The 27,317-nt window shown below is 38.8% G+C and overlaps 1 protein-coding gene across 1 annotated transcript in view; it reads right to left on the bottom strand.

The window, feature by feature from the left end:
- Nucleotides 1-24,555, bottom strand: part of col11a1a (collagen, type XI, alpha 1a) — a 142,918-nt gene extending 118,363 nt beyond the window's left edge. Inside the window, exon 1 of the mRNA XM_046063866.1 lies at nt 24,372-24,555. Coding sequence (XP_045919822.1) covers nt 24,372-24,483 — 112 coding nt within the window. The 5' untranslated portion in view covers nt 24,484-24,555. The remainder of the gene's footprint in view (nt 1-24,371) is intronic.
- Nucleotides 24,556-27,317: the final 2,762 nt, after the last annotated feature.

The following is a 27,317-nucleotide window of genomic DNA, read 5'->3' as shown; positions in this document are numbered from 1 at the left end:
TGACTGCAACCGCGGTGAAGAAAGCAGGGAATCATCGTGGCTAAATGGGAAGATAGAGGGGCTACTGTGACGTGAGGGTGGGTGGCCTCAACTAGCTCTGTGTGTGTGTGTGTGTGTGTGTGTGTGTGTGTGCGCGCGCACAAGCGCATGTGGTCCAGGACATTTGTAAAGCAACAAACCTCTTGATAGGTCAGTGAATGAGCCATCTATCATGACTCCTGCACAGGCAGATTTACGATTCAACCAGACACTGGGCTTAAACTTTCACACGACACCAGTACAGAATAGCTGTGGAACTCAACACACTCACGTTTAAGGAATCACAGAAACAGCAGCAAACTCTGCATTCACAACACTGTCAGTTGTTTGATTCAATTTTGGATGCAGCACGAACACTGAGAGTTGGATAGGAACCCTGGACACGCACTGAAATCATTAAGTGTTAAACAGCATTGGCAATAAATTAATAACAGACTTGGAATGTGTCTGGATCTAATAAAATCATAGAAAAGAGAACGTGTCATAAATTGTGACCGTTAATGGGATAGTATTAGCATTTGACATTTTCACATGTATTTGCAGTATGGCTATTATCTCCACATTTACGAGCAGGCTTAAGACTTTCCTCTTCGGTAAAGCTGATAGTTAGGGTTGGCTCAGGTGAGTCCTGAAACATCCCTTAGTTATGCTGCTATAGGCCTAGACTGCCGGGAGACCCCTCTCCCTCTCCATTTGTATGCATTCTTATCCAATTTATATATGTTACTACCTCGACTTCTTCCCTTTCCCGTAGTTTTGTGCTTTATTCTCTCTCTCCTCTCTCCTTCTGTGGCTTCCTGCTGGAGTTTCGGCCTCCGGAGCTTTGGGATCCTCACATTCCTGCTCAACACCTGCTGCTACAATTACTATTTTTATTCCTATTATGATTATTACGATTATTATGATTATTATTATTATTATTATTACTTTTTTAAATAATTGTATTATTACCACTACTATTATCTTGTATCGTGTTCTCGTTCCTTGGGTTGGGTCTCTGTTAATAATATTATCGTCTCGACCTACTCTATATGAAGTGTAATGAGATAACTTCTAATATGAATTGGAGTTCTATAAATAAAAATTGAATTGTATATAGATGTACACAGTTGTGAATTGTGGTGCTGTTGTATTGCGTTATAATGACAGGTGTTTCTATTAATTTGTCCACCCTATTTATACCAATGAGGGTAGAGTTAATTAACAGAAACACCTCTAGCGCCACAATCTACATCCTCACTGTTGTACTAGACTGCAGTAGTTTTGGCGAGGTGTACTTCAAACACTGGTAATTGAGTATATGTAGTTATGCATATATCAAATATAGGTTATCTCACATAAACCCCCTGAACTTCATATTTGTGGGACCACCCACATTAAATGCAAGGCCATCTGACAAAGCACATAACTTCTATTGTGTAATATTTTAATCCACTGAATTTTGTTGTAATGCAGTTTTTACAATGTTCATAAAGTGCCTTAACAGCACACATGTTACCAATATAGAGCAGAGGTTTGCTCTTCTTAGCCGGCACTGACTAAAATCTTCTTTCTCCCATTTCCTGGTTTGAGCAGTGGGCAGTGGAAGTCAAACCTCACTCACAGAGCTCCTTTTCATATGTCTCTGTGTCTCCCTCCCACCCTGTAACTGAGTTGTTGAGAACTGCCCTGTAACAGCATGCAGTGTGCACCCACAGGGGCGGCACTGAAATACTGTGGCCTCTAAATAGAAACCCATAAGGCAGGGTTCACAGACTGGCTGAGTGGCACATTGTAGGAGGTATACAGTATGTCACTATTCGCATTACAAAATGACAGGGTGTGTGTGCTACTGTAGGCATTTGATGTGGTGGAGTTGTGGATGCCTGTTTGAAGCTAGTCTGTCTGTAGTGACTGCCATATACAGCATATTTTGATTGTAAGGCAGCATATGAACACTGCCAAGATTTCTTTTCCCATTATTTCATTAAGGTCCTTGTTCCTGCACCCTCCAGTCATATTTGTTATCTAAATGTGCACAAAAGCATTAGTTTATACAACTGTATTTATACAACAGAGCCAAATATATAATTCTGGGTTGTACTCAGCTGCTTACCTTTACAAATCGATATACATGCAAAGCAGAACCATTAAGTCACTGTAAAACAATGTGCTTGTCCAATACACACTCCTTGAATTTTCTGCTTTGCAAAATCCAATACATTCACAATGTGAGAAAACTGAATAATAGGGTTTTTGAACCGTATGCTCTACTAGTTTTTAGAGAACACTTTATATGCAAAATGATAATGTCATCTTGACAACCTCTTCAATTAAAAATACAGTGGTTCAGTTCTCTAAGAGAACTCAAACATACTTTGTAAAAAAAAAAAAAAAGGGTAGCAATAAATATGATAAACCACGCAAAAATACCACCTGCAGAAAAGCTTTGGCTAAGTAACAGTTCTGCTCTGTTAACCTTAAAACCAAAGCAGTTTACTCACCTAACGATTTCTTACTAAAACGTTTGATGTGTCTGTCCCTCTACCAACAACTAAATGATAGTAAAATGTGGTGTTGTGGTTTTCTGGCTGCCTTTGTTGTTTTGTAAAATATTACATAAATGTCATTTACTAACAATTTATGGTCACAAACCAAAGTATTGGACAGAGTGAAATGCTGACCGGCTGATGATGCAAAATGAGAAGTCATGGGGATCACCAAAGTCATTATAATTCATGATGGGGACATGAATGTGTGTCCATAATTTAACACCAATCCATGCAATAGGAGGTATTTCACTCAAAATCCTAAAATGTCAACCTCATAGTGGCATCAGTCAGGGGATCACCAACATAATTAGGATTAATTCTCTGGGCACCATCGAGATCTGTGTCAAATTTCATGGCAATCTATCCAGTTTTTTAGATATTGTAGTCTGGATCAAAGTGGCGGACAGAGCAACTGTCCGACATCGCCATGCCATGGCTAAAACTATTTTATGAAATGACAAAACTTCAGTTGTCAACAACATATTTAGAGAATATGGCTTTAATGAATTCTCCACTGAATTTAATCAAGTCTTTGTCTAGCTGACTGTGCTTAATTACATGAGAACTCACAAGATAATTTGGTCCCGTCATTCCTGATTGTGTAACTGGACTGGCTTTTAGCCAGCAAATTCATTAACTCACTGTCAAGGGACTGATTGAAATAGGATAGAGCATCATGCTGCTGTTGTGTGCAGCTGCCCTGTTTGACCTTTGACCACTAAGGGAGTTTGGTGAAATGGCATAGTTCAGTACGACTCATGTAGCACACACCTCCAGCCAGAGCTGCCTGTGCTGTGCGGCTTGAGCATAGGGCTTGTGCCTTCTTTTACACCGTCAGGCAGGTTATTCAACAAAGCCCCCCAAGGCGAACTTCCAGTGCAGACCCTTGGTGTTCAGGTATGCTGTGGAAAAGCATGTCAGAAGAATGGAGAGGGAGGGAGAGTTCAGTGCAATCCTTTTGGTGATTAGACTAAATATTTCAGAAGGTTTTCTTTACTTTACCTCATTATTTGTAGATGAAATAATACGTACTAAGCATTTAATTGTAAAATTATTAATAAAAAATGTCAATATTTTAACATCACATAATTTACTTTTTTCCTCATAACATTAGTGTATTAAAAGCTCCAGCGCCTGCATTTAACAAGTCACAAAGGAAAAGGTCCACTGTGCATGCTAGCTTACTTGTAGAGCTTACTAACTCACCTAGCATAAATGTAATGGAGCCATTGTCCACTGTATTAGTGCTTCTCCTGCTGTGACAAATCAGTATGTCAGATAAATAAATAGATAAATAGTAAGTTATGCTGTCTTAAGTGTTTATTCATCATTCTGATAGTCTTCATTGATCCCAAGGGCAATTCCAGTGGAAGCAACTAATCTTCATGGGACTGACCAGCTGTGACAGAAAGTTACAATTACAATCCTTATTAACTGGATGATATGATTTTGACTGTCAACCACTGGCCCAGAGTACAGCAGATTTGGTCGAACAATCATAATTGTCAACAATTACAGAGTATGCCTAGCTCTTATATAATATTGACCAGAAACATGTGTCATTTGCCATGGTCATACGGTAGTGCAAACTGGGAGTAGCTACTCTGGTATGAGGATGTTCGTTTAGTACTCCACTCAAAGCAGCCATTGTTTGTTGTCAGTGATAGTATCCCTGAAAAATGAAATTCTAAGAACAAAGCCACTTTCCTTGAGAGACATTTCAATGAGTGTAATCTATACCAATGGATTGTCTTATATAAACTGATCACATGTTTTGTATGTAAAATACAAAAGTAACCAGGAACTATAGTTAAATAAATGTAGTGGAGACAAAATATAATAGTTGTAGTGGAGTAAGAATTTGTTTTTTTCTATTTTTTTTTTGTACTTAAGTAAAGTACAATTGAGTAAATATACTTTGTTACATTCCATTACGGGCTACTTTACAGTATCATCAACGACTAACAAGCTAACAAATGTTAATGAATTAATAACAAATATTAGTGGATGAATGGTTCCTCCGCTTTGATTTTGAAGACACCATGCAACTTGGTGGTGCCTTCTATAATTAAGGAATTGCAGCCAGACAATATTGGTGGTGGAGACTAGCAGTCGAGACATGGGAAGTCGTGGGAAACATAATGTCAGATTCTTACATCCTCCCCACATTAGAATGATAGGACTGTGCTTAAATAGCTCTTTGACTTCAATGTTGGTGCACTGTGAACCTCTCCACATTACTTTACCACTTACTGTATATTTATATAAAGGTATATGAAAAGAAGAGCTAAGGTAAACGACTATTTGAGGTTTAAAAGTGAAGCTAAAAGCCTAAAGTGAGAACATATCACATTAGGAGAAATAATATCTGAAGCACCACTGATGGGAATCTATGCATGATGTAAATAAGCAGTGGTTCTGAGCAAGGCTACAAATGAATCACTTTGAGATTGATTACCTGAGTGAATGCAGTTTTTTACCAGTGCCATTGCATTGCAATATGTGTCCTGCTCAGATGATGTCAGAGCAATGGTGAGTTTTTCCTAAACTTTATTGTATTACAGAGATACTTATTGTTTGAAACAAGATTAACATGAAAGTAGCCAGTAGCTAGAGATCCAGTTCTAGAAATGGGAATTGCTGTGTAAAGTTATATTTTTGGCTGGTTTTAGGTGTTGACAACTCTGAAACGTGTTTTGGGTATGCAGTTTGTGGTAATGTCAGAATGCACAGGAGCTAAAACAAGATTACACGTAATTGTCATCTAACATGGGTTAGAGCTGTAGCTTCATCCCCAAAAACTAAAACTGTTACATGCATACAGTGACTGCTGTTGGTAAAAACAACTTTTAAGGATCTATAATGTCCTAAAAGAAAAGTGGAAGATGCCTGCTGTAATACAGTTGTGTGCATCCATTCACCATGTGGTCCAGCCAAATTCAGGGAGGAGCCTGTGCATTAGAGAGATAATTAAAAGTTTGGGGAGGACAGTCTGGCTGAACTGGTGGATTAGGGCGATGTGGTGAGACGAAACATCAAACAGAATGGCAAAGTAGAATACAGGGTACAAGACTCTTTAGTAAAACTGTGATTCAGGGATCTTTGAGAGAAAATAGAACAGCTGTGTCCCAGCATACATTTTGGTTACTCTGAACAAAGTAACTTTGTAAGTTGAAAGCTGTTGCAGTTTCAAGGATCGGCATGTTTGGTCCTTATTTTCACTGACAGGTAGCAAAAATATACAGGATACCAGCTGACTGTGTCTCTCCAGAGAATGGTTCTAAAATGTTTAGTATTATGATGATTGATCATTTATTGATCATTTTTAGGGATGGCATAGTCAGTCTTCCAGTCTGTACACCACTTTGAATTATCTCAACAACTGTCAACTTGCCATGAAAGTTGGTACAAACATTAATTATGTTTCCAGGGCATTAATTCTTATGACAAAGTTTTTTTATTCTGTGAATTGTCTCAACATCCAAGACAACTATTTGACACAAAATTTGTCACAGACATTCAAAAGTTCCCATTTAATGAATGACTAGTGATGCCAGCACCATATTGCGGTTGACATTTGTGGTTTTTAGCCAGTCTCTCAATGACTACTAGATCGATTGCCATAAAAAGACATTTCTTTTCCCCTCATGATGCATTGTAATAACTTTGGTACTCCCTTTTTTCTAGCACCATCTTAGGTTCAGCATTTTAATTCCTCCAATACTTAAACCTGCATCATTATCATCTTTGGCCTCTTGGGGGCAAAGGAAACAAGTTGGGTCAGATAGCTAAATAATGAACTGAAACTTAATACGTAAAGTCGTGGCGAGTTGCACACTGGGGTGATAGTTCTCTATGGGTTCATTAACACACAACCCCTTTCACATTGTCACATTGTTTTCACATTGACTTCTGACACATTGTTAAAAATATTGATATAGCCAAGTTTATGACCAACCATCAGCAGAACTTATCCCATTTGCATCAGGTGTTCTTTGTGCTTTGTGGTAATAAGTAAGGGTTAGCACAGCCCAACTTAAGATGGTGGAAAAGTATAAATATTAACGTTATATGTTATAACATGGTTAACATTGTCACCGTAAGCTTGTTAGCATGCTGAAGTTAGCATGTAGCTCAGAGCACAACTGTGCCAAACACAGCACAACACTTTTCAGATAAAGTTACAGAGAGAAACAATTTTTTGTTGTGATCAAAAAAATCACATGTGTGTTCTATCAATACCAGGTGCTATTTTGTGCATATATGAAACGAGTAATATATATATATACTATATATTTGATGTAGAATGAAATTTGCACATTGTTTCTTCTGTCGTGAGCGGTCGGTATGAAAGACACAAAGTGGTGGGACAGAAGAAACACAACGGTATATATTTAAATAGTTTTTTGTTGTTCTTGTCTTTATTTAAAATGTCTGACAATGTCCTTCTTAATATAAATTGCAAATATATTAAGTCCTTTAGCTTAATAAAACATATAATTTTTACAACATATGCCCAAACAATCAATGCACATTTTTTCAGACCTATGTAGATCAGCTTTAAAGGTAGATTATCCTTTAAATTACTGCTTTGAATCATATTGAGTGATTTACAGTTAAATATAATTAAATTTTTATTGACCAATCACTTCCTATCTCACACACAGTGTGACCGCATTAGAAACAAGTCTTGCTTCTATATTGAAAAACTATAAAATGGCAAACTTCAGAATGTGTTACTAAGTACTAACTGATCTGTCATATGATCATGACAATGACATGAAACAACAAACACAACTTGACAAATTACCGCTTGAGCGAAAACTTTCCGTGACTTCTTCCATATAACTGTGTAAAAGTGTGACATATCTAACTTATTTTCGCTGGTATTGCGTACTGTAGGTGCTGACATAGTTTGGCATATCAGACTTGCATGGGCTTGGAGAAAATGCTCTGTTACTTTTGTGCCATGTTTGATTGATCCCGGCTCTCCTCTACAGCTTAACAGAGCCACTAGCATGGCTGTAGACTTGTTAAAACAAAGGCCCCTACAAAGGCTAGGCTTCATCAACAATAAGTGTCAAAGTGTCAAAGTGTCAAAGCAAGCTGTTGAGTCGAATGTTTGAAGTGACGTTCTACTGCTCATGTGATTTGAGTTACCTGTATGCATTCAAAATAATTTGCTGAGTAGCAGTCTGTGTTTTCTTGGTTGATACAAGTCCTTTTCCACATAGTTTTTATTGCATTTAAGGGATTACAGATAAACTGCATCTTCACTGCAAAGCTCTGAGTGGCACAACTTAATGTCATTTACTTTTGGCACCCAGACTCTAGCTGATATGACTCATCCTGTAACTTTGACCCTGTGCCATTACCCTACAAATCCTTAGATGGTATCTCTCTGTGGTTGCTGGTTTTCAGTGTTCAGATCTCCGGGCAACATTCCTCGCATTCTGCTTTAACCCTGGATCCCTGACCTCCCTTCACCCTCTGCAGTCTCCTCTCTGCAGTCCCTCTGCAGTCTCCAAGTTGTTGGTGAGACCTTGTTTGATCCCTGCACACTTCTTGCCTTTCTCCACTAAAACTTCTCCTACGTGGCCAGGAAGAGAGCGGATAAGTAAACATGTGAACTGGTTTAAGCTTGCCCAATGAAAGTGCATGTTGCATTGACAGAGGGCCCTCATTATCATTAATCACAGAGAGCAGTTAAGGGCAGAAGTGTGTGCACTCTCCAGTTTTCAAGTTTACATGTATCCTAAAATGGAGGAATTTTGGGTTCAGTGTCAGCTGTAGAATTACAGAAGATTGCGATCTTCTCACTCAGTTTCAGACAGTGATTGAAAACAGGATTCAAGACTGATTTGAGCGCTGTGGTTTTGCTATTCAGCCGAAGACTGACCATTGTAGGACTGCCAAGTTATGTCTGCTGTAATCATTTTGATGTCAGATGTCTGCTGTAATCATTTTGGGATGTCAGAAGTCAGTTCCAGACAATTTCCAAAGCTGTTTTAACAGAGGTTTACTACATCATATTGTTTTATATATTTTGTGCATGGGTGCTGAACCATCATGTGAACCTAATGGTCTGAACATGGCCATTTTCTTTACATCACCATCAATCAAATGCTTCCGGGGAAGTGCTGATTAAACAAAGACTACACAGCATTCATATTATTAAATAACAAATGATCAGCTGTATGGACTCCAGAGAATTAGAGGTTTACTACCTGTGATCCTCTGTGTGCCATGATTATCATGCTATCCAGAATATGCAGCTTTAAGCTTTGGCAAGGGCAAAACAGAAATTATTTTTTATTTCTTCTGAGGAGATTTAATTTAAGAAAGAATGGCCGTGCAAATGTAAAATAAGATGTGCAAAACATGACCAGTAAACTTTTCTTTTCCTTTGAACCAGAATCAGACATATCTATTGCATATATTACAATGACAACTACAACATGGCACATCTGTAGGCCACATTAGTCTTCAATACTCATACAGTACATCTGTCAGCAGGATGGCTTTGTCATCCATCCTGACATGAATTAAACACAATATGTAATGCAAGCCTTTAATGGCTTATGTTAACAGCATGTCATGTCTGTTGTGACTGGTTGAAATATAATATGTACAGTCAGCTTGGTACATTGAGAATTGTGATTCTGTATTCAAGTGGGACATTGTTAGTGTTGTCGTAATCAGACTTTTTATTTTATTTTATGACTTTTGTGATCTCTTAATTTTCCTCTAGTGCACCATGAGGTTGACTTGATTCGGTTTGCTGTGAAATTTGCACGTATTTAAGGTTAACTTCTAGTGATGTGACCAGTAACATTATTACAGTAGTAAGTAGTAATAATAGTAGTAAGTGATAGTAAAAAATCACTGTTTATTGACTGCTCTGAAAGGGAGGTGTAGACTTGAAACCAGTCACTGTGTTCTGGCATTCCACACCAATCCGAGAGATGGGCTTTGTCAAACACACACACTTGCCCAGTGTTGAACAGACAGACAGGAAGAGGAACGGAAAGTTGCCTCTTCTTAATGTTACTGACAATATTAAAGGTAGCTGGATTCATTGTTAAAGGAATAGTTAAACATTTGGGAAATGTGTGAATTTATTTACTTAGATAGAAGATTGATACCTCTCTCATTTCTGTCAATTCAATATGAAGCTGGAGCCAGCAGGCTATAGAGAGTCCCTGCCCCTCCAGTGGACCACCTTTGGACCTTATTTCAGAAAAGAAATATGCATGGTAGTCAAAGAGACAACAAATTATATGATTCAGTTTGAATTGTCCCCTGAATTACACATAGATGTTTGCCTATTTAAAAAATACAGTAATTTTGCAAGTCAAGAAAGTTTCAGTTTGTCATAAAACTGTTGAAGTATAAGACTGAAAATGCATAATTACAAAGATCACAAACCAAAAATTTGAGTATGTGACGTCATAACTTTTTCTCTCAATGAGTGAAGCTAATGTTACTGAAGCTAACGTCAAAGAACTTAGATGTGTAGATGATGCAATGAAAGGACCAAGAGTCACATCAGGTGAGATACATTTGTGCCTGGAACTTAGCTAAATTACCTAGCTAGTAGCAACCCAACAATGAATGTTAGCTAGCATTACAGCGTAAACATGTTGGTGACGTACATTGTGCAAGACAGGAGATATAGTTTATTGTGCGGTTTCACACAAAACTAAATGTTTCTTTACTGTTTAATGACAAACTGCAACTTGACGGATAAAAACACGTGTAATTCAGGACACAAAACGTTTTCTCTCGCTGTTGACTACCATACATATTTTTCCTTAATAACGTCCCAAGGGGTGGAAGGGAGGCCCTCTATTAACTTAACTTAGCATAAAGACTGTAAACAATTGGAAACGGCTAGTGTGGCTCTTTCTGATGTTAACAAATATTAACCGACCAGCACCTCCAAAGCTCACGCTATACGTCATTTGTTAAAAACTACAAAAAACAAGGTATAAAAACAATTGTTTTTGTTTTATATCGGGTTATGTGTGGAGCTAATTCTTGGCAATTGCTTTCAGATGCAGGTGTTAAGAAAATACAGGACAGGCCACTTGAAATGAAAATGCTACATCTAAAAGCTGTAAGCCCAGACTTGTTTTCCTGTGAAATAAACAGAGTCTTGCCTGTGACATATTTGTAGAGGCACAATGGAGGCATGATATGCTCAGGACCTACATTTTTCAATGCAGTTTCCCTGAAGGCTACTGGAAATACACACTATCCCACCACAGAGGCCACCACAGCCCCATTCATTGCCCCAACCGTGAAAGAGTCCATTTAAGGCCTCATAGGCTGGACATGACCTGAGTTTACTGTCGAGGGTGTATTAGCCTTCCCTCTGTACCCAGTCAGGGAACACATAAGCTATAGGGACTTGATGAGGACTGTGCAAAGCCTAAGAAGATTTCCTAAACTTCTGAAAGAATCCATATTTTGTTCCTTAATGATCCAGTATGATCAGTTCAAATTATTTTGTTTCCAAATAAGTCACAGGCTCAGCACAATAATGATCTTCATGAAGTACCTATCGTTTTTTAATTAAAAGTTTATTTGAATTGGTTCATTCCGTGTCCGTCCAAATGCTCCAAACCTAAGAAAGGCCATTTTTTATTAGTAAATCCATCAAACTCAAACAGAACTGGATGTGTGTAGTTGCCAGATCTTTTTATCTGAAGCTAGAAACTAACTGGAAAATATTTTTGTGGACAACCTCAGAGAGGAGATGAAATTCTGCAGAGACATGAGTAGAATTATGAGTGCTGACCTATTTTCTAAGGCAGCCATTTTGAGCAACCAGGTGGGAAACTGTGTCTAGAAGTTTCCCTATCAATATAAAAGTAACATAACTTCAACTCATACCTATACATACAGAAGCCCTAAGCGGCCATCCATTCAAATATTTTCCTTAATCCGTTTCCTGTGATAATTATCTCAAGATCTCGAAATAAATAATGTTGTTTTTCCGTGATAACGGGATCATTTTCTCATGATCTTGAGATACCAAAACAGGAGTTTAACACAGGGGTCGGCAGGAATGTTTCTTAATGATAATTTCAGATTAATTTTTGGTGTCACTGGTTAGTTCAGTTGGTAGAGTACAGGTCTCACAATTAAAGGGTTGTGTGTTCAATCCTCACTTTTTTTATAATCCTCTTCAACAAAGATCTTATGAGAGACTGTTTCACATGCTCACAATAAAGCACGTGCTGGACTGTGTGCGTTCCGGCAATTGGTCCACATCCATCAACCTATGGACTTTTCATTTCCCCAGCTTCCGTACATAGCCATATGTATACCTAAGAAATAATGTTTGGGATGTTTTATGTTTGAGTGTTTGTCCTCCAATTTAGTTCACGTTGCAAGGGGAATGAATAAAGAAGCTGTTTCACCAGGAATGCGTAACACAAGCAGGGTTAATATTTTCTCTCCCAGATCCCACCTCCTGTCCATGCTCCCCGACTAACCAGTAGGAGACAATAGTGCAGCGATGATGCTCTTTTTTGCCTTATGGACAGAAACACGATTCCAGATGAATACTAAGGTTTCTTATTGTCTGTATGTCTAAATAGGCCTCTGTTTAAAACTTGGAACGTGATAATATATCAATACTGTGATTACAACTTGCTGCAATGCCCCCAAGTGGCCAAAGAAAAGGAAAATATCACATAGATGGCCATGCAATGTTGTCTCTAAGGGAAAATGCCTGGGATTTTCTTGTGTGGAACCTTGGCTTTCTTACTATGGAGAAGGAGCGTTCAGTTTGTATCATACATGTGGAACAAACTCTGCTGAAACTGTTAGATCAAGGCTGTATCATTTAAAGCACTTTAAATTGCCTCATTGTTGAAATGTGCTACACAAATAAACTTGCCTTGCCTTGCCTCTCTTGGCTTGCATTGTTTTCTGCAACAATGTATTTTTGTAACTACCAGTGTAGCCACCAAAGTCAGACACATTAAAGTGAACAATACTCATTTTGGCATTTTGGGAAATTCAGTAATCTGCTGTCTCACTGAGATTTACATAAGTAGATCAATATCTTTAAGATCCTACATACAGGCCTCCTGAATCCTGTATTTGTGCTACCTAAAGCTTGATCTGACAAGGTAAGACAGAGATAAAGCACAACGGAGTTGGTGTGTAGAATAAGACAATGACTGCATAGCCATTCGCTGTAGGTTTCTCTGGATGACAGCATCCGCTAAAAATACAAACATCCCTGTTGATCCTTGTGACTGCCTTGTGCTTTATAATGTCTTGCTGACAGAATCCAAGCCCTTTTCCTGACTCTATCATTACCTCAGCTGGCCTACAGAGGCAGTAATAGCCCTTCATTTTCCTTTTCCACCAACTGAAATTCAGCATAGTTTCACTTCAGTTTTTGCTCTTCTTCTGTCCTCCCCAGTCAAACCCCTCTTCCTTCAACTTTTTTGATATGTAGGCTGGAACTGGCATTTTATTAATAATGAGATCTTGTGTGGCCTTTGTCAACCTCTTCTGGAATGGCAGACAGGTTGTCAGATTTGACAATTTCGTTGGGACAAAATATCAGCTACCTGAAGCTTTATCTCCCAAAATATTGAAATCTGGAAACTGAGTCACTCCTCCATCAGGCTCATCTCATTTTCCCCTCTCTTTCCACCAGCCACCACATTCCCTATCAAAATATCTCTCTCTCTTTCCCTCTCCCTCAGTCTGATGCATTACGTCGGAGGGAGGAAGGAGGATCGAGTGTCCACCGTTCCTCCCATCACCTGTGAAATTTCAGAGCCAGGCCCCGGTGAAAGGGGGCATTGTGTCCCCCTGATGAGGAATGCCCTTGCGTCGCTCCTCAAAGAAAAGGCTTCATTTGGCCAGGAATTTGGAGGCATCTTGAGAAGTGTAGGGGAGATTTTCTCGGGGGTGGGGATGGAAAGCTGAAGGCCTTCATAAGGCTGGAAAGTTTAAGGACTGGTCTTCCCAAACTGGTACTCAGAGTCTGTGATACTAAGAAATTCAGGCCTATAGGTAGTATTTCATTTAGTGATCCCTTTAAATCATGATTAATGAACAATCTACAACTTTTCATTTCTAAGTAAGGTCAATTACAGGAGACATTTTCAAATCGGTTTTACAACATAACATTCTTAGCTTTGGATAATGCATGCTTGTTGTTGAAGAGGAAAAGTTAAAATAACTCTGAACCTACATACAGTAGTTTGAAATGCTGCAACTGTTATTTCACATGGCGAGGCTGACACCTGCTGGTGAAAAACAGCTACAGTTTTAATGTGGAGCCTTATATTACTTGATATGATAAAGTCTGCATTACAAATACAATTAACATTACAAACATGACTAATTACATTTATTGACACCTCTCAAGAACATTAATGATTAGTAATATCTCTATTATTGCCACTAAAGAGTATGGAGTTGCAGTCTGTGACCATTAGAGAAAAATGAACATAATAATGTAATACAGTTCTTTTCTGCCTCAATTTGGTCACTGTATTTTCAAAGCACTCACTACTGTCTGCATTGACGCTAGTTTGACAAATGTAATGTGTTGCAGTTTCTCATTCTGGCCACTAGAGATCAGTGAAAAAACACAATTAAAATTTAATTCGACTCAAGGTCGACAGAAGACTCCTGAGTAAGACAGGTCACTTGACAGATGAAGTCCATTTAAGGCATAGCAGTAAGCTTTTTTTTCAGTAGCCTTGCTAACTGGGCAAACATTCATTACAATTTAAGAAGTTAATCTGTGTCTGTGAATAAGACTCGCAGCTTGCAATTGCCATTACTTAAGCTCGCTCGGCTCTGCCCTATCTGTTACCCTCGTTTTTCATGTAGTAGTCCTTCCTAATGAATGGCCTTATTGACAACACTATATGATATTAATAATACATATTAAAGGTTCAGTGTGCAAGTTATAGTGGCATCTAGTGGTTAGGGTTGCAAATTGCAACCAACAGCTCAGTTACGGCTACCCCCTCCCTTTGCAAGCATGTAAGAGAAGCTAGGGTGGCCGACATGCTGTGCCTGTCTTGTGCTAAATAAAATGTGTGGTCCTCCATTTGTCCAAATTTCACTTCTTCACTTCTTCTTTCATACTCAACATAGTGACGAAACGTGTTCAGGCCTGTGATGTATGTAAATGCTTATGGGGCCCAGATTTTTGTGCGATGCCCCTGAATAGAACTGTAACAATCGTAAAATAACTTCTCAACATTTGCTCAATTTTATCACAAATAATATGTTTTTCGCCCCTGCAACTGCTCATATTGAATCTTTCTTAGACAATACTTTGATGAATCCAAAGTAAATGATGAATCTAGAGATTTTTGTGAAGAGGAGACATTGCTACCTGAAATTGTTGAGTGTATTAAATGTCTTCTGCAGGTAATGATGGTCTGAATTCTGGAAAACCTTTACTTCAAACTTGCACCTTACTTACTAGAGAATCTTTTCAAAAGGGTGAGCTTCCTACTACATTAAAGCAGAAGGATATTACCTTCATTCCCAAACCAAACAAAGTTGGACTACACAGAGATTGAAGACCTATTAACAATAGTCAATTATTTGCTTAGATTTTTTGCTAAAAGGCTAAAACAAGGGTTAAATCAATTAATAGATAAAGAGCAATAATTTTTTTTAACAGAACACATATATGCGTTAACAGTATATACACAAAACTGTCCGTGTCAGGGGTATTTGTACAAAAAGAAAAAAAGAAATTGTGAGTAAAGCAAGTTTAAACTAATGTATCATCGGTCCATAAGGAATGTATCAAACACAAAATTGGTCTTATTTGCCTTCTTATTCTTAATGTCTTTGTTCGTGGTGCTCTATAGATGCAGTTTTTGGTAAAAATGTTCAAAATGTGGTTTGGAGTCCTCCCATTTCTTCTTGTGAATGTGGAACTGTACAAATATGTACAAATAGGCTATTTACTTTTTCCTTCTCATTACTTTCAAAACATATAAGAATGTCTTTATCCTGAAATTGAATTGTTTACCCAGTTTTCCTTGTTAGCTATATAATGTTGAACATCCAACCATCCGATTTATCCGGGTAAATGACAACAATGTTTCTAGACAAAACAATTCCATTCCAGAAGGTGGCGGTAATGTGCATTGCTAATTGTCATCGGCTCGAAATCGCCGTAGAAGAAGAAGAGGCGGGCGGAAGTTGATTTGTTTACTGGTTGCTGCTTCAGACAGGTATGCTATCAAATATATCACTTCGTTTGAGCTTTTGAATTATTTGCTTAAACATTAACTTCTACTCTATTTGTACTCGTGTCCGCATATAATGTCTTGCAGCCAAAAGATAATTTAAAGTTGGTAACAGAAAAGTAAAAAGGTAAAGACAAGACAACTTGGGAATATGCTGCCCGTTAGCTTCGTTCAGCTAACTTAAAGCACTGGTAGCAAAGGTTGGAGCTAGCTCAAAGTCGCTGCAGTGTGGTTCTTTATTTGAAGAAATATCTGTTTAACTTTGCCTTGCGGATGACAAAAGCACACATGACAAGAGTACGACTTCGGATATTTAAGAAATCTTAAGAATTGGTTATGTAATTCAATAGTAACGTTATTCGTTTTAAAAATGGCGCTCGCTTCACAATAAATCCGCGTTAATAATGTAACGTTGTCGCGCAGCCTTCTTATTATTACACCTAAGTTACATTGAAAGGTATTTCTAATAATTTATCGAACACATTCATATGAACGACTAAATGACACAGTAGCACTAACAATTAAGCACGTTATAGGTGAGTAGTTACCGCAGGGGTGGTACATTTGATTGTATTAAATTGCCGGGTATATATTTTTCTGGTCCCTCTTTTTAGTTTTATGTCAGTAGTCAACGAACTGAGTATTCAACCCAGTAATTTTTTCTGTCTGGTGTAACTGTGGCATCTGTCGGCCTGCAGGTCCTACCGGGAAATGGACAAGGACGAGGACCCGGTCCAAACAAATGGCAGTAAAACTCTGCTTATCCGCCACTTACCAGCTGAGCTCAGCCAGGATGAGAAGAAGGACCTCTTAAATTATTTTGGAGCAGAGTCAGTCAGGGTCTTCTCGACCACAGGCCGTTTGGTAGGTTGTGCCTCACTGACAGCTAGTGAGCCTGTACCTCTTGAAATGTATTTTGTGTTTAGTTGCTGTCCATACTGAACAGGCTTTTCTGTCTCCACAGAAACATGCAGCCTTTGCAACCTTTAGAAGTGAGAAGTCAGCAGCAAAAGTGAGTTATTATTTAATTTGTGTACTTTTAGAAGGCTGTGCTTATACACATTTAGAGCTGAAAGTAATATCGACATAATCTAATTTGATCTTAATCTGTCTTGTATGGCTTTCAATCCCCTTTGCATCTATTTTAGGCTCTTAGCAGGCTCCATCAGTTAGAGATTCTTGACCATACGCTTGTTGCAGAGTTTGCAAAAGGCCAAGATCATGTGACAGTATTAAAGGACCCACCAGTGTCAGACAGGTAAGTTGCTTGAAACATATGAATTAAGAAACACTGATCTACACAGACTAGGCGTTGGTGTCTGTCGTGTGTGGTCTCAAAGATCATGGTCACATCAAGCCCCGCAGACCAGAAATAATTTTCCAAAGACAGGCATCGCACTTATTTCTGAAGTTATTCACAAATGAACACGAATCAGATTGACCAGACTCACAATTGGAGAAACAGAAATGTAAAAATGCTTTGAACTGAAATCTATGCATAGTGGTGGAGTGAAACTGACACAGTTTCAGTTTGAACATGTTCTCATCACCCTGTTAATCTCAATTTCTAGCCAAACACCAGTTATCCAATACATGAGCATGGTTGAAAAGTGGAATAATTTTTAACATGATAACTTTTTTTTTACAGTGGCAAACACGTGAGGGTAGAGCAGAAGAAGCAGGAGACCAAACAGCCAGACATTCCGCTCATAGAGACGGGCATTGCGCCTAGCCTTGGGTGAGTGTTGGATGTGTGTCCTTAAGCAGTTTTTGATAGCATTGCTGTGATATGAGAAAATCTTGATGCTGTTCTGTATGCTGATTTATGAATTGATGAGTGGGATGAGGCTATCGTGAGGTCACTTGCCAAAGTGACTGGAGACTTTCTGAAATGATCACATTTAAATGCCTCAGTTATACACAACAGGTGGAGTAGTATTAGTAATAGATCGATTAATCGGGCCGATATCTGGCATTTTGAGATACCTGCACTCACAAGGCTGGTATACAAGAAATGTCTGCGACGCATTGCCAGGCAACCTCTTCATTGTGGCTGCTGTGGAACGATGTAAGCGCTCACTCTTGTGAGTTTTGGGAAGGTGGTGAAAAAGTTTCTAATTTTTGGCAGCGGCCGTTGGGAAAACCCATATCAGTCGACCACTAGTTAGAACGTCGTTCTCAATTGCGTTATACTGAGCTTGTATTTGTTCTCGCTCTTCCTTGTGAGGTAAAAAATTCTGTGATTTGGTAGCAGGTCTGTAGTATCTCCCAGTAGTGTGCAAGTCATTACCCACCCAAATGATGCCTGTAGAGGCGGCCTGGAGGCTAGCTGACAGCAAACCTGGATGAGAATCTGAGCATTTGTCAGGAGCTGTCAGCGGCCTTGTGTCCAATTAGATAGTCAGGCCACCATAGAGGCCTTAACTGAATACATTATTATTGATTGTGTATAGGTGTAGAGAGTTCGATATTCCATAGTTGAAGTCCTGCTAAGATACATACTCTGGGATAAAACTAAAAAAGCATGGCTGATGTTCAAAAGTAACGTTGTTGTTAAAGACCTCCAAAGATTCACGTTTTCTAATGTTTTTATATTGCTGGAGTGATTCCTTCATTGCATTACTGTATCACTTATATTTTGTGCAGAATTAACTCCATCCATCTGCTAAAAGAAGTTGAATCAATCTAAAACCCTCATCTTGTTAAAACTGCAAATTAGTTTTGCAAAACTGCATGGAAGTCCTGCAGGAACACTGCTAATGCATCCAACCACAGACAGCACATCCTGCAGTAAGTAGGCATCAATAGAATTAACTGTAACTAGTTCTGCTGATGCTAATATTAGTGTTACTAACTTATTTTAAGGGGTGGGTGATGTGGATAAAACCCTCCCACCATGGTCTAGACTGGCACTACAACTATTCCTACAGTAGGGACTAAAATACACTATTGAAATTAAATTAAAAGGACAATTATGACTATTATTTAATTAATGTTTTTGTTTGATCACCTTCCTTTTTAACATTCCTAACATGTTTGTTATATAATTGTGTTTTTACTTTCCGCCACGCCGTAAAATGTTTGCATTATTCCGCAGTTACCAAACGCATATACAATTTAGGCTGTTGTAGTTTAATTAAGTAACTGACCTCTGAATATTAGTTGTGATTATTCTTCCCACTCCCAACAAGCAGATTTCTACGTCATATAGCCAAGTGTTAGATTAAATGACATCCACTGAACCCCCACCAAAAGTCTTTGTTTATTAGGCCTGTGAAGATTTAGATTTAGATTCGTTCTGATGCCAAGTCTTGGTCTATAAAAATTATTATTACATGAGGACAAGCCTCGGTGCTGACATGGCATGCTGGTCCTAATGTCCCTTAATGGCTGAATTTCACATTTTGTTGGTGGGGCGCTTGTCATCTAAAGAATAAGCTACCCCGCTAAAGCTCACCGGCTTATGTGTCTCCATTATTTTGACATATTTTGTGAGATGTTAAGTGAAGGGTGTATTGTATTTAAAGCAGCTACAGAGTTCCCTTTAAGTCATTTTGTCATTTCCTCTCTCCACTCTCTCCTGCAGGTTGAAATATCCACTGAATCCCACTTTGAAATATTTATACCCACCACCTTCTAATGGCGTTCTGACAAATATAATGCATGCCCTCATGAGTGTGCCAAAGTTTTATGTTCAAGTGAGTACTTTACTTTCCATCCATACCTGCACGTCTTTGATATGCGGATGGTGGTCATCTGTGTTTATGTATTTGTGTTTTTGTATATTTTTCATACTGTCCCTGTATTCATACTTTCTTGTTTTGAGGGATAAGTGGGAATTTGTACAGAAAATGCAAATGTGACAGCAATTCTATCCTTTAGATTCAAATTGTAAAATGGAAATATGATTCTGGAATAAGTGTCCCAGAGGTTTTTGAACTGCATCCAGCCTCTTAAAGATCAAACAGCATTTGCCTTTTAAATTTCAATTTGGGGAGCAAGTATTAATAATAAACCATAAGTGGGAGGCATGAGTTATGGTTTTAACATTTCCCTGGGAGCCAAGCTGCCTGGATTTCCATCGCTGCTACTTCTAGCGTTGGTGTCTTGGTGGTGCTAGTGTGTCGCAGAGAAGCTGCCTTTATGCTCAGCCTCACCTCGGGTATCTCACCTTGATCCTTGTAATTTAAATGAAAATGCAAAAGCCTCGCAATCTGTTTTACATATGGAGACCAAGTTACAGGCTGCCTGTTTGAGAGCAGCAGTATATTTATATTACCTGCTCCCACCCAGCTTGGTGTGAATCTTTGGATTTGAACTATCACTGTTCTAATACTCATATCTCCTATTATACAGGTGCTACATCTGATGAACAAAATGAATTTACCATGTCCGTTTGGCCCAGTCACTACCAGACCCCCCATGGTAGGCTTGTATACATTATTGTTGGATGAAGACAAACAGGCTAATGACCCCAAGAGTTAGTATATGGTTTTGATATAAATTCTATGATGTTAAACAAAGAAAAACAAACCAGTATTCAAATATGTAAAGAATATGTTATGTAAAAGAAAGCAACTCAACTACTGAGGTCAGCCAGGACCCTGAACAATCAGCTCTTTGGTTTAGTAACACTCTGGGTTCTTAGTGACTCCAGTAGTAATTTATAACCTCAAAGACCACATCTGTGCCACTAACAAAAACTGTTGCTACTGTCCTTTTCTTTACTGAAATCGTTTATGTAACTGTCATTTTATTTCTATGGAAACCGCTGTTACTGCAACACTGCAGTTTCCCTTCAGGAATGAATAAAGTATCTATCTATCTGTCTGTGCATATTAAATGTAAAAATATTCCTCACTACATGAGCAGAAGCACATGTGTGAAAGTACATGGACTGCCCTGAGTACCGAAGGCAGACAGTGGACTGATTTGTTTTCTTGCATAATGTATGAATCTGAAATTGGGAGGAGACAGATATTGATCTGTTTGAAGGGAGGTTAAAGTCGCCAGTTAAAGTAAAACTATCAATCTCTTACAGTACAGTAAGTATTAGAGCTGAAACATCTCTTAGATCTCTTAGTGAAGATTTACTGGTCTGTTTTGTCTTACATGAGAGGAAATGGCTATCTTTAGCTTTTTCACTGCTTTTCTGACAAATGTAACGAGGACACTTTGGGCTCGTGGAAACTGTGATGGGCATGGCAAATATGGCGCTCACGAAATCTGTCGGTTGAACCCAGAGGCATTTGTGAGCTAAGCCATGTTGTTTTGTTTTCCAGCAGTTTGAGTTCCTGCCTCCTGCTCCACCCATCCCCATGCCCCCACCCTTCCCTCCTAACTACCCCCCTCTACCAGAGGAGGAGATGGAGCTGTCCAGCGAAGAAGAATCAGAGTATGAGAGTGGGGACGACGAGGACAAGGAGAGGTGAGGGGCAGTTAACCACTCACGTTGGAGAGGACTCATTTGCATTTTCTTGAGCCAAAAGAAACTGACTTTCATTAAGTTTTGCATCATATTGCCACAGCCAGTCCAGCCTGTGTGTTAATGTTTCATTCAGAAGTAATAACATTTCTAGGAACACAAGTAGCTTGAAGGGAAATGTCTTTAAATTCCAGTGGGTGGTCAATTTTTTCTTTTGTCTAAGGTAGACACTATTTATTTTTTTTTTACACTTATTCCCTATGCTTGCTTTATTTCAGGATTGTTCGTCTGATGGGCCTGGTCAGCCAAGCATGCAAGAGACCCCTGAGACCAAAAACAGCTTCAAAGAGAAAGAAGCCCAAGATCAAGGATCTACTCTATCCTCCCAAACCAGACTCTCAGAGGTACACCAAAGGCACTCGCGCATGTCACAGTCCTCACGTATAGCTCATCTCGAGACAGTATTCACAGGCAGCTAAAAAAAGGACGAAAATCTCCAGATGATACGTCTTCCTTATAAAGACAGCCTTTTGTCACTCAGAGACTTATTGTTTCAGCACCGCACTCACACTCCCTTAATGATGGACCATCAACTCTGTTTCTGAACTATAAATACACAAACACACATACATTGTCTCCTGGCTGCATGTTTGCGGACTGGGAAATATCTCTGGTTGACCAGAACAAAATATCCCAACCCTTAAGCCACTCAGGAGCCGGGTTTATTGTGGGGAGTTTTTAGAGGCTGCTGTTGAATGGTGATTTTCTCTGCCGTCCTCAGCGGTCCAGTGCTGCAGCCCTCCGATGTTTTTGAGCAGCCCCACCCTGCCAGGCAGAAGAAAATTGAATTCCACATTTCGGTTCCAGAGGTGGCAGCCATAGTGGAAGGAAGTGGGCCGGACCGGCCTGATGATGAAGGCAGAGGTAAGGGCTCTGCTTTCCTAGTCTGACCTTAGATATTGATTATTTAATTATTTAAATAATCTGTTGTTTTTCTTGTTTTGATAATTCATAAATCCTTTTCTGATTGTGTTACAATTCCACAGAGCCCAAGGTTATGTCTTTGTCTGACCAACACTCCCAAAAATATTTTTCTATAATAATATAAAATGGAGAAATGTTTTTCTCCAGGTTATGTGATAACACTTTGCTAGAGCTAAAACACAGGTAATGTCAAATCAGGCCCGCCCTTGCCCTATCAGTGAGATCTGGGATCTCTGTAGTCTTTGTGAAGAGAGATATATTGAAACTAGGACTTTCATTATGGGATTCATTACAAAGTCAGATATGTCCCAGTGTCCAAGGTAGCACCTTCAAATTCCTTAGTTTGTCCAGCCAGCACTGTATAACACGAAATATTTAGTTTACTGTGATATAAAACACAAAAAAGCAACAAATCTGCTCATTTTATTAGCAAAGATCCGCAAAATATTTGTAATCTTTACTGAGAGAATTACTTACATGTTTATTCGGTTATCAGAATAGCTGCAGATTAATGTTCTGTCGGTCGACTAATTAATTAAACCGTTGATAGTTCCAGCTTTAAATTAATATCCACTTTTTAGCAAACATTTAATTCAGTTCAGTTTTATTTATATAGCGCTAATTCATAACAAAAGTTATCTCATTGCACTTTTCATATAGAGCAGGTCTTAACCATAATTTATTGATTATATGTATCTTGGAAAGAAACTTAACATCAGTGTAAATTAGGCAAAATTGTATGCGACACAAAAACACTTCTTTTACAATTGATTTAGTAAAAATCAAACCAATACTAGAGTCTGCACATACATAAAAAGAATCTGTATTACAAGTACACTGCCTGCTCTCTTTTGAGCAGGAAGGGCACTGTAAGGATTTGATTATTACTATACATCATGTTCATTATCACATTGAAGCAGGAGGTGGTTTGATACTATTATTGACATAAGTTAAAGCCCTTACCATGGGGGAAGTCGGAGCCAAGTGTTACACAGCAGTATATCACAGCAGAAACTCGCACCAAAAAGGTCTTACCATTATCTGTATGAGGAAATGTCATTGGGGGCACAGTCTGTGTTACTTGTCAGCTGTGCTGTTCCCTGTTTGCCTTATCTCCCTTCTCTCTAGCTACAACTTCACTACCTGGCAAAGCTCCTGAGAAGTAAAATAGATCTCAAAGTCAAACACAAAAGATTTCCTAAAGGCAGGGGAAAGATAAACTATGACAGGTGGCTTTTTGGATTAGTCTTGTTTTGAGGAAGGCGGGTGGGGGGGGGGGTTGGGGTCCGATAAACAAGCTATTTAAATGAAAAGAGGAGTTGGGGGACAGATAAGGAGGAGGATAATTTTTGAATGCAGTGATCTATTTCTCTGCCGAGAGTGTATCAGAAAAGCTCCCCAACACTTCTTGCTCCAGTGCACACACACATACACCTTATGTGGATGACAAGATTTTTTTTCCCTCCTCCTCGGATTTGTACAGGCTCGCTGCTCTTAGTAATTCCATCTTGTGTGTGTGTGTGTGTGTGTGTGTGTGTGTGTGTGTGTGTGTCTGTGTGTGTCTGCCACTGTTATCCTTGCCCCTTGCCTTTCAAACTCATGCTTGCAAACCAGGAATGGATTTTGATGTGATTGTAGTTGTTTATTTGACACAGACTGAATGTGTGCTCATGTGCCTCACTCCTCCTGAGACGCTCTTCTTTCAATTATCACTGCAACCAATTTTCACTTAAACATGACTTCTGCTCAAGGATAGCACTTATCATATTAAACTCTGACAAAGAAATCATTATTATTAACTCTATCAGCTAATGATGCCACAGTTGGAAATTTTAAACATTACTATGTGCACTGATTGTGACCAAGAGGATTTGCTTCCACTCCTCCCATCCCAAGCTTGTTTGGTTTACTGATGAGGATAAACAGTGTGGAAGTGATTATTTCACCATCTGCTATTGTTAAATACTTTGAAAACTTCCATCTGTATTTGCGCTGGAGGGTGAGAGTCCTCTTCCTGTTTTGTATCGTAAAGCAGTGCAGCAGTTTAGCTGCTGCCGGTGTGCTTACCATAATGAATGTTGTTGCTCACAGCTTGCTAAATTGATTAAACTGCATTGCATATAGTTTCCTCACCATACACCATGTGTCCCTTCAGAAGTGGATGAGAGGGAGCGCGCAGCCAGCGGCAGCCAGGAGTTGGCAGAGGCTGAGGGTTTTGGGAAGCTTTACCCCAGCGCCCAGGCATCCCAACAGCAAGAGGAGCAGAGCGACGATGAGCAGGATCTCACCTCAGATGTCATCACCAGAAAGGAGCTGGAGAAAGGACGGCTGTCGAGAGATGGTAACGTGACCTTGTGAAGCAGCATAGTGGCACAGGGGTTAGCACCGTCCCCTCACAGCGAGGGAGGTGCAGGGTCCAAACAAGTGTGGTCAACAGTGACCATATCGAGTTCAAATAAGCATTTGCATTTTCTGGTTTAAATACCTATAACATTCTTCGTCCCTCTCACAAATCTTATGTGGAGAACTGATGCAAGAAGAATGGAAACAGTGACGCTGGGTTGTTTAAAATGCATATTAGAAAAATTTGCCAGTTAGTGTGACTCAGTGAGAGCCATCACAGCTGAACAAAGAAGAAAAGTGCCAACTGCAGAAAATCAAACTTGACTAAAGAAACTGATACATCCCTTCGAGGGAGAGGAGCTTGTGCTAAAAGGTTTAACATCAGCGTTACCTTTGTAAGATTAAGATGATAAGGACTGAGGAGAGATGTAGAATATAGATGGATATATATTTATTATTATTATTATTATTATAATTATATTTTATTTATTTATTTTTTTCCCCTTTTGCAATGGTAAATTCTGGTGTCTTACAGCACCCAGTGTTCAAAGCAATAACCACTTGTCAGCAGTGGTGTCACCAAACCCCAAAAAGATTGTGGATTATTACTTCAAGCCATATTCAGACAGGATCACAGTGCAAAGGGGGGAGTAGTGCAATCCTAACTGGAGCACTTCTCTTGATATAGTGTCACCTAAATCTTTTATGTCTGTAAGTGTTTCAACCACTTTGATTTCCGGCCCAAATAATATCAACCTCAGGAGAAAGTGGGGTCAAACTAACATTACTTTACATTGTTGGTCCATATTTAATTGAGATCGTCAGTCATTCCTGTCAGATTTTTCTCCTTTGTTTCCTAAAGCAGAGGGTTGCCAGTAGAATACAGTCTCGGCCTGAATTGGATAAAACTGTGCCGTGCTTTCAGTTTAATCAATATGTTTAATTTAACAATGGATCAGATGACTGTGCGCAATATGGAAGGGTTTGCTTGTAGTGACAAACAAAGAGAAATACTGACTCTTCAGCTCCCCTCAGGTATACAGAACATTTTAGCATCTTTCCGCTCGCTGTTTTGGTTTCACTGCCCACACTTTTACTGGATCAGTCTCTCCTCTCATCAGTGCCATTTCAAAATTCAAGCTTGACAACCCACAAACAAATTAGCACTTAATTTTTCTATTAAGATATTTAGTTTGTTGAGGGAAAGGGACTGAAAAAATATATTACTTCATTTTACTCATGCATATTGAAATGTTGAAACAAGATTTTATTACAATGGGCTTTATAATGTTCTACCTCCAATTGTTCTTGGTTAAAACCACAATGAACCATCTGGTTTCTTCAACCTTCAGCTTTTAAACTTGAATGAACAGATAATGATTTGACATTTATTGTGATAATAAACAATATGGAATAAATTTTTTATGTTGGTAACATATTTGGCCATATCGCCCTGCCGTACCTCTGCATAAATTTCAGACAAGCAAAATTGTTTTATTTCTCCTCCTTTCTTACCATGTCAGCCTAAATGGTAAAGATGAATCCCTGTACTTTACTTCATTGTTTACGTGTTGAGTCAGAGTACTGTTAAGCATAATTCATCAACTGAGATATGATGAGTCATATCTAAAATGACCTGGCTGGTAGGTGCTCATTGCTTGAATCTCTCAGCGCATCTCTTATCCTAGTTTTTCAGTCCACTCTGTCCTAAAAAAACATTGAGTTGATGGTATTGTTTGAGTTGCAGTGTCTTTGAATTTACCTTTATGCTGGTATAGGCAGCTCTGTGATCCTTTTGTAACTCTTTTTTTTTTTTTTTCTTCTCTCCTTTTAAAACAGAGATAAAAAGGATGTCTGTGTTTAAAAGTTATGAACCGGGCGAGCCAACCTGCAGACTGTACGTGAAGAATATTGCAAAGCAAGTGGAAGAGAAAGTAGGTGCATTTATAGCACTTGACCCACTTATGTGTGTTTGTTTGGTTCACTGGATGGGATGCTTATTCTGGAGTTTTCATTTATTCAAGACCTTTGCACGTCATCAGAAGTCTGTGTTATTAAACATCAAATTAGATGTAAATCCACATTACTTCTGCATAAACAATATAATCAACAATGCATTCATATTCATATGTTAACCTTTCTTTCTGATATTCATCATTTGTCTTCAAGGACCTGAAGTACATCTATGGGAGATACATCAACCCTTTGTCAGAAGCTGAGAGAAACATGTATGTAAACTGCAGTCCAGATTATCTTGATTTGATTTCTTATTGACATGGCTTGTGTGTTCCTTCACCCCATCCTATCTTGATGCACTATATTTGACTCCAGTTATTTGTCACTTTCTCTTGAGAGGTTTTAGTAATTCATGCTGACTGTGTGTTATGTTATTAACAAGTATCTAACCTGACGTAGAGATCATGAGGGACATTTTATGTTTGTGCATCAGCAGTACTTCAAATAAATATTCCACCTGAGTCATCAAACGGAGCTTATGTTGAGTAGAGGGCCAGACTCTGAACACAGATGTAGGTGATAAACAGGAAGATGCAGCTTCAAATTGTGGCTTTTTTCCCCTGTTTGATGGTTACTACAGTTTATGTTAGTGAATTTCTTGTGATTAATCAGCCTATGCGAGTAAATGCTAACCTCTGTGCTACCAGATCTTTGGTGTTATACTGTGACCAAAAAGTCTACAGGTTTTCATTTCAAACAAACAAACAGCAGACCTTAGTT

This window comes from Micropterus dolomieu, linkage group LG01 (assembly GCF_021292245.1).
Source record: "Micropterus dolomieu isolate WLL.071019.BEF.003 ecotype Adirondacks linkage group LG01, ASM2129224v1, whole genome shotgun sequence".
Taxonomy (NCBI): domain Eukaryota; kingdom Metazoa; phylum Chordata; class Actinopteri; order Centrarchiformes; family Centrarchidae; genus Micropterus; species Micropterus dolomieu.
Note: the sequence above shows the minus strand (reverse complement) of the source record. Positions and strands in the feature narration are given on the sequence as shown.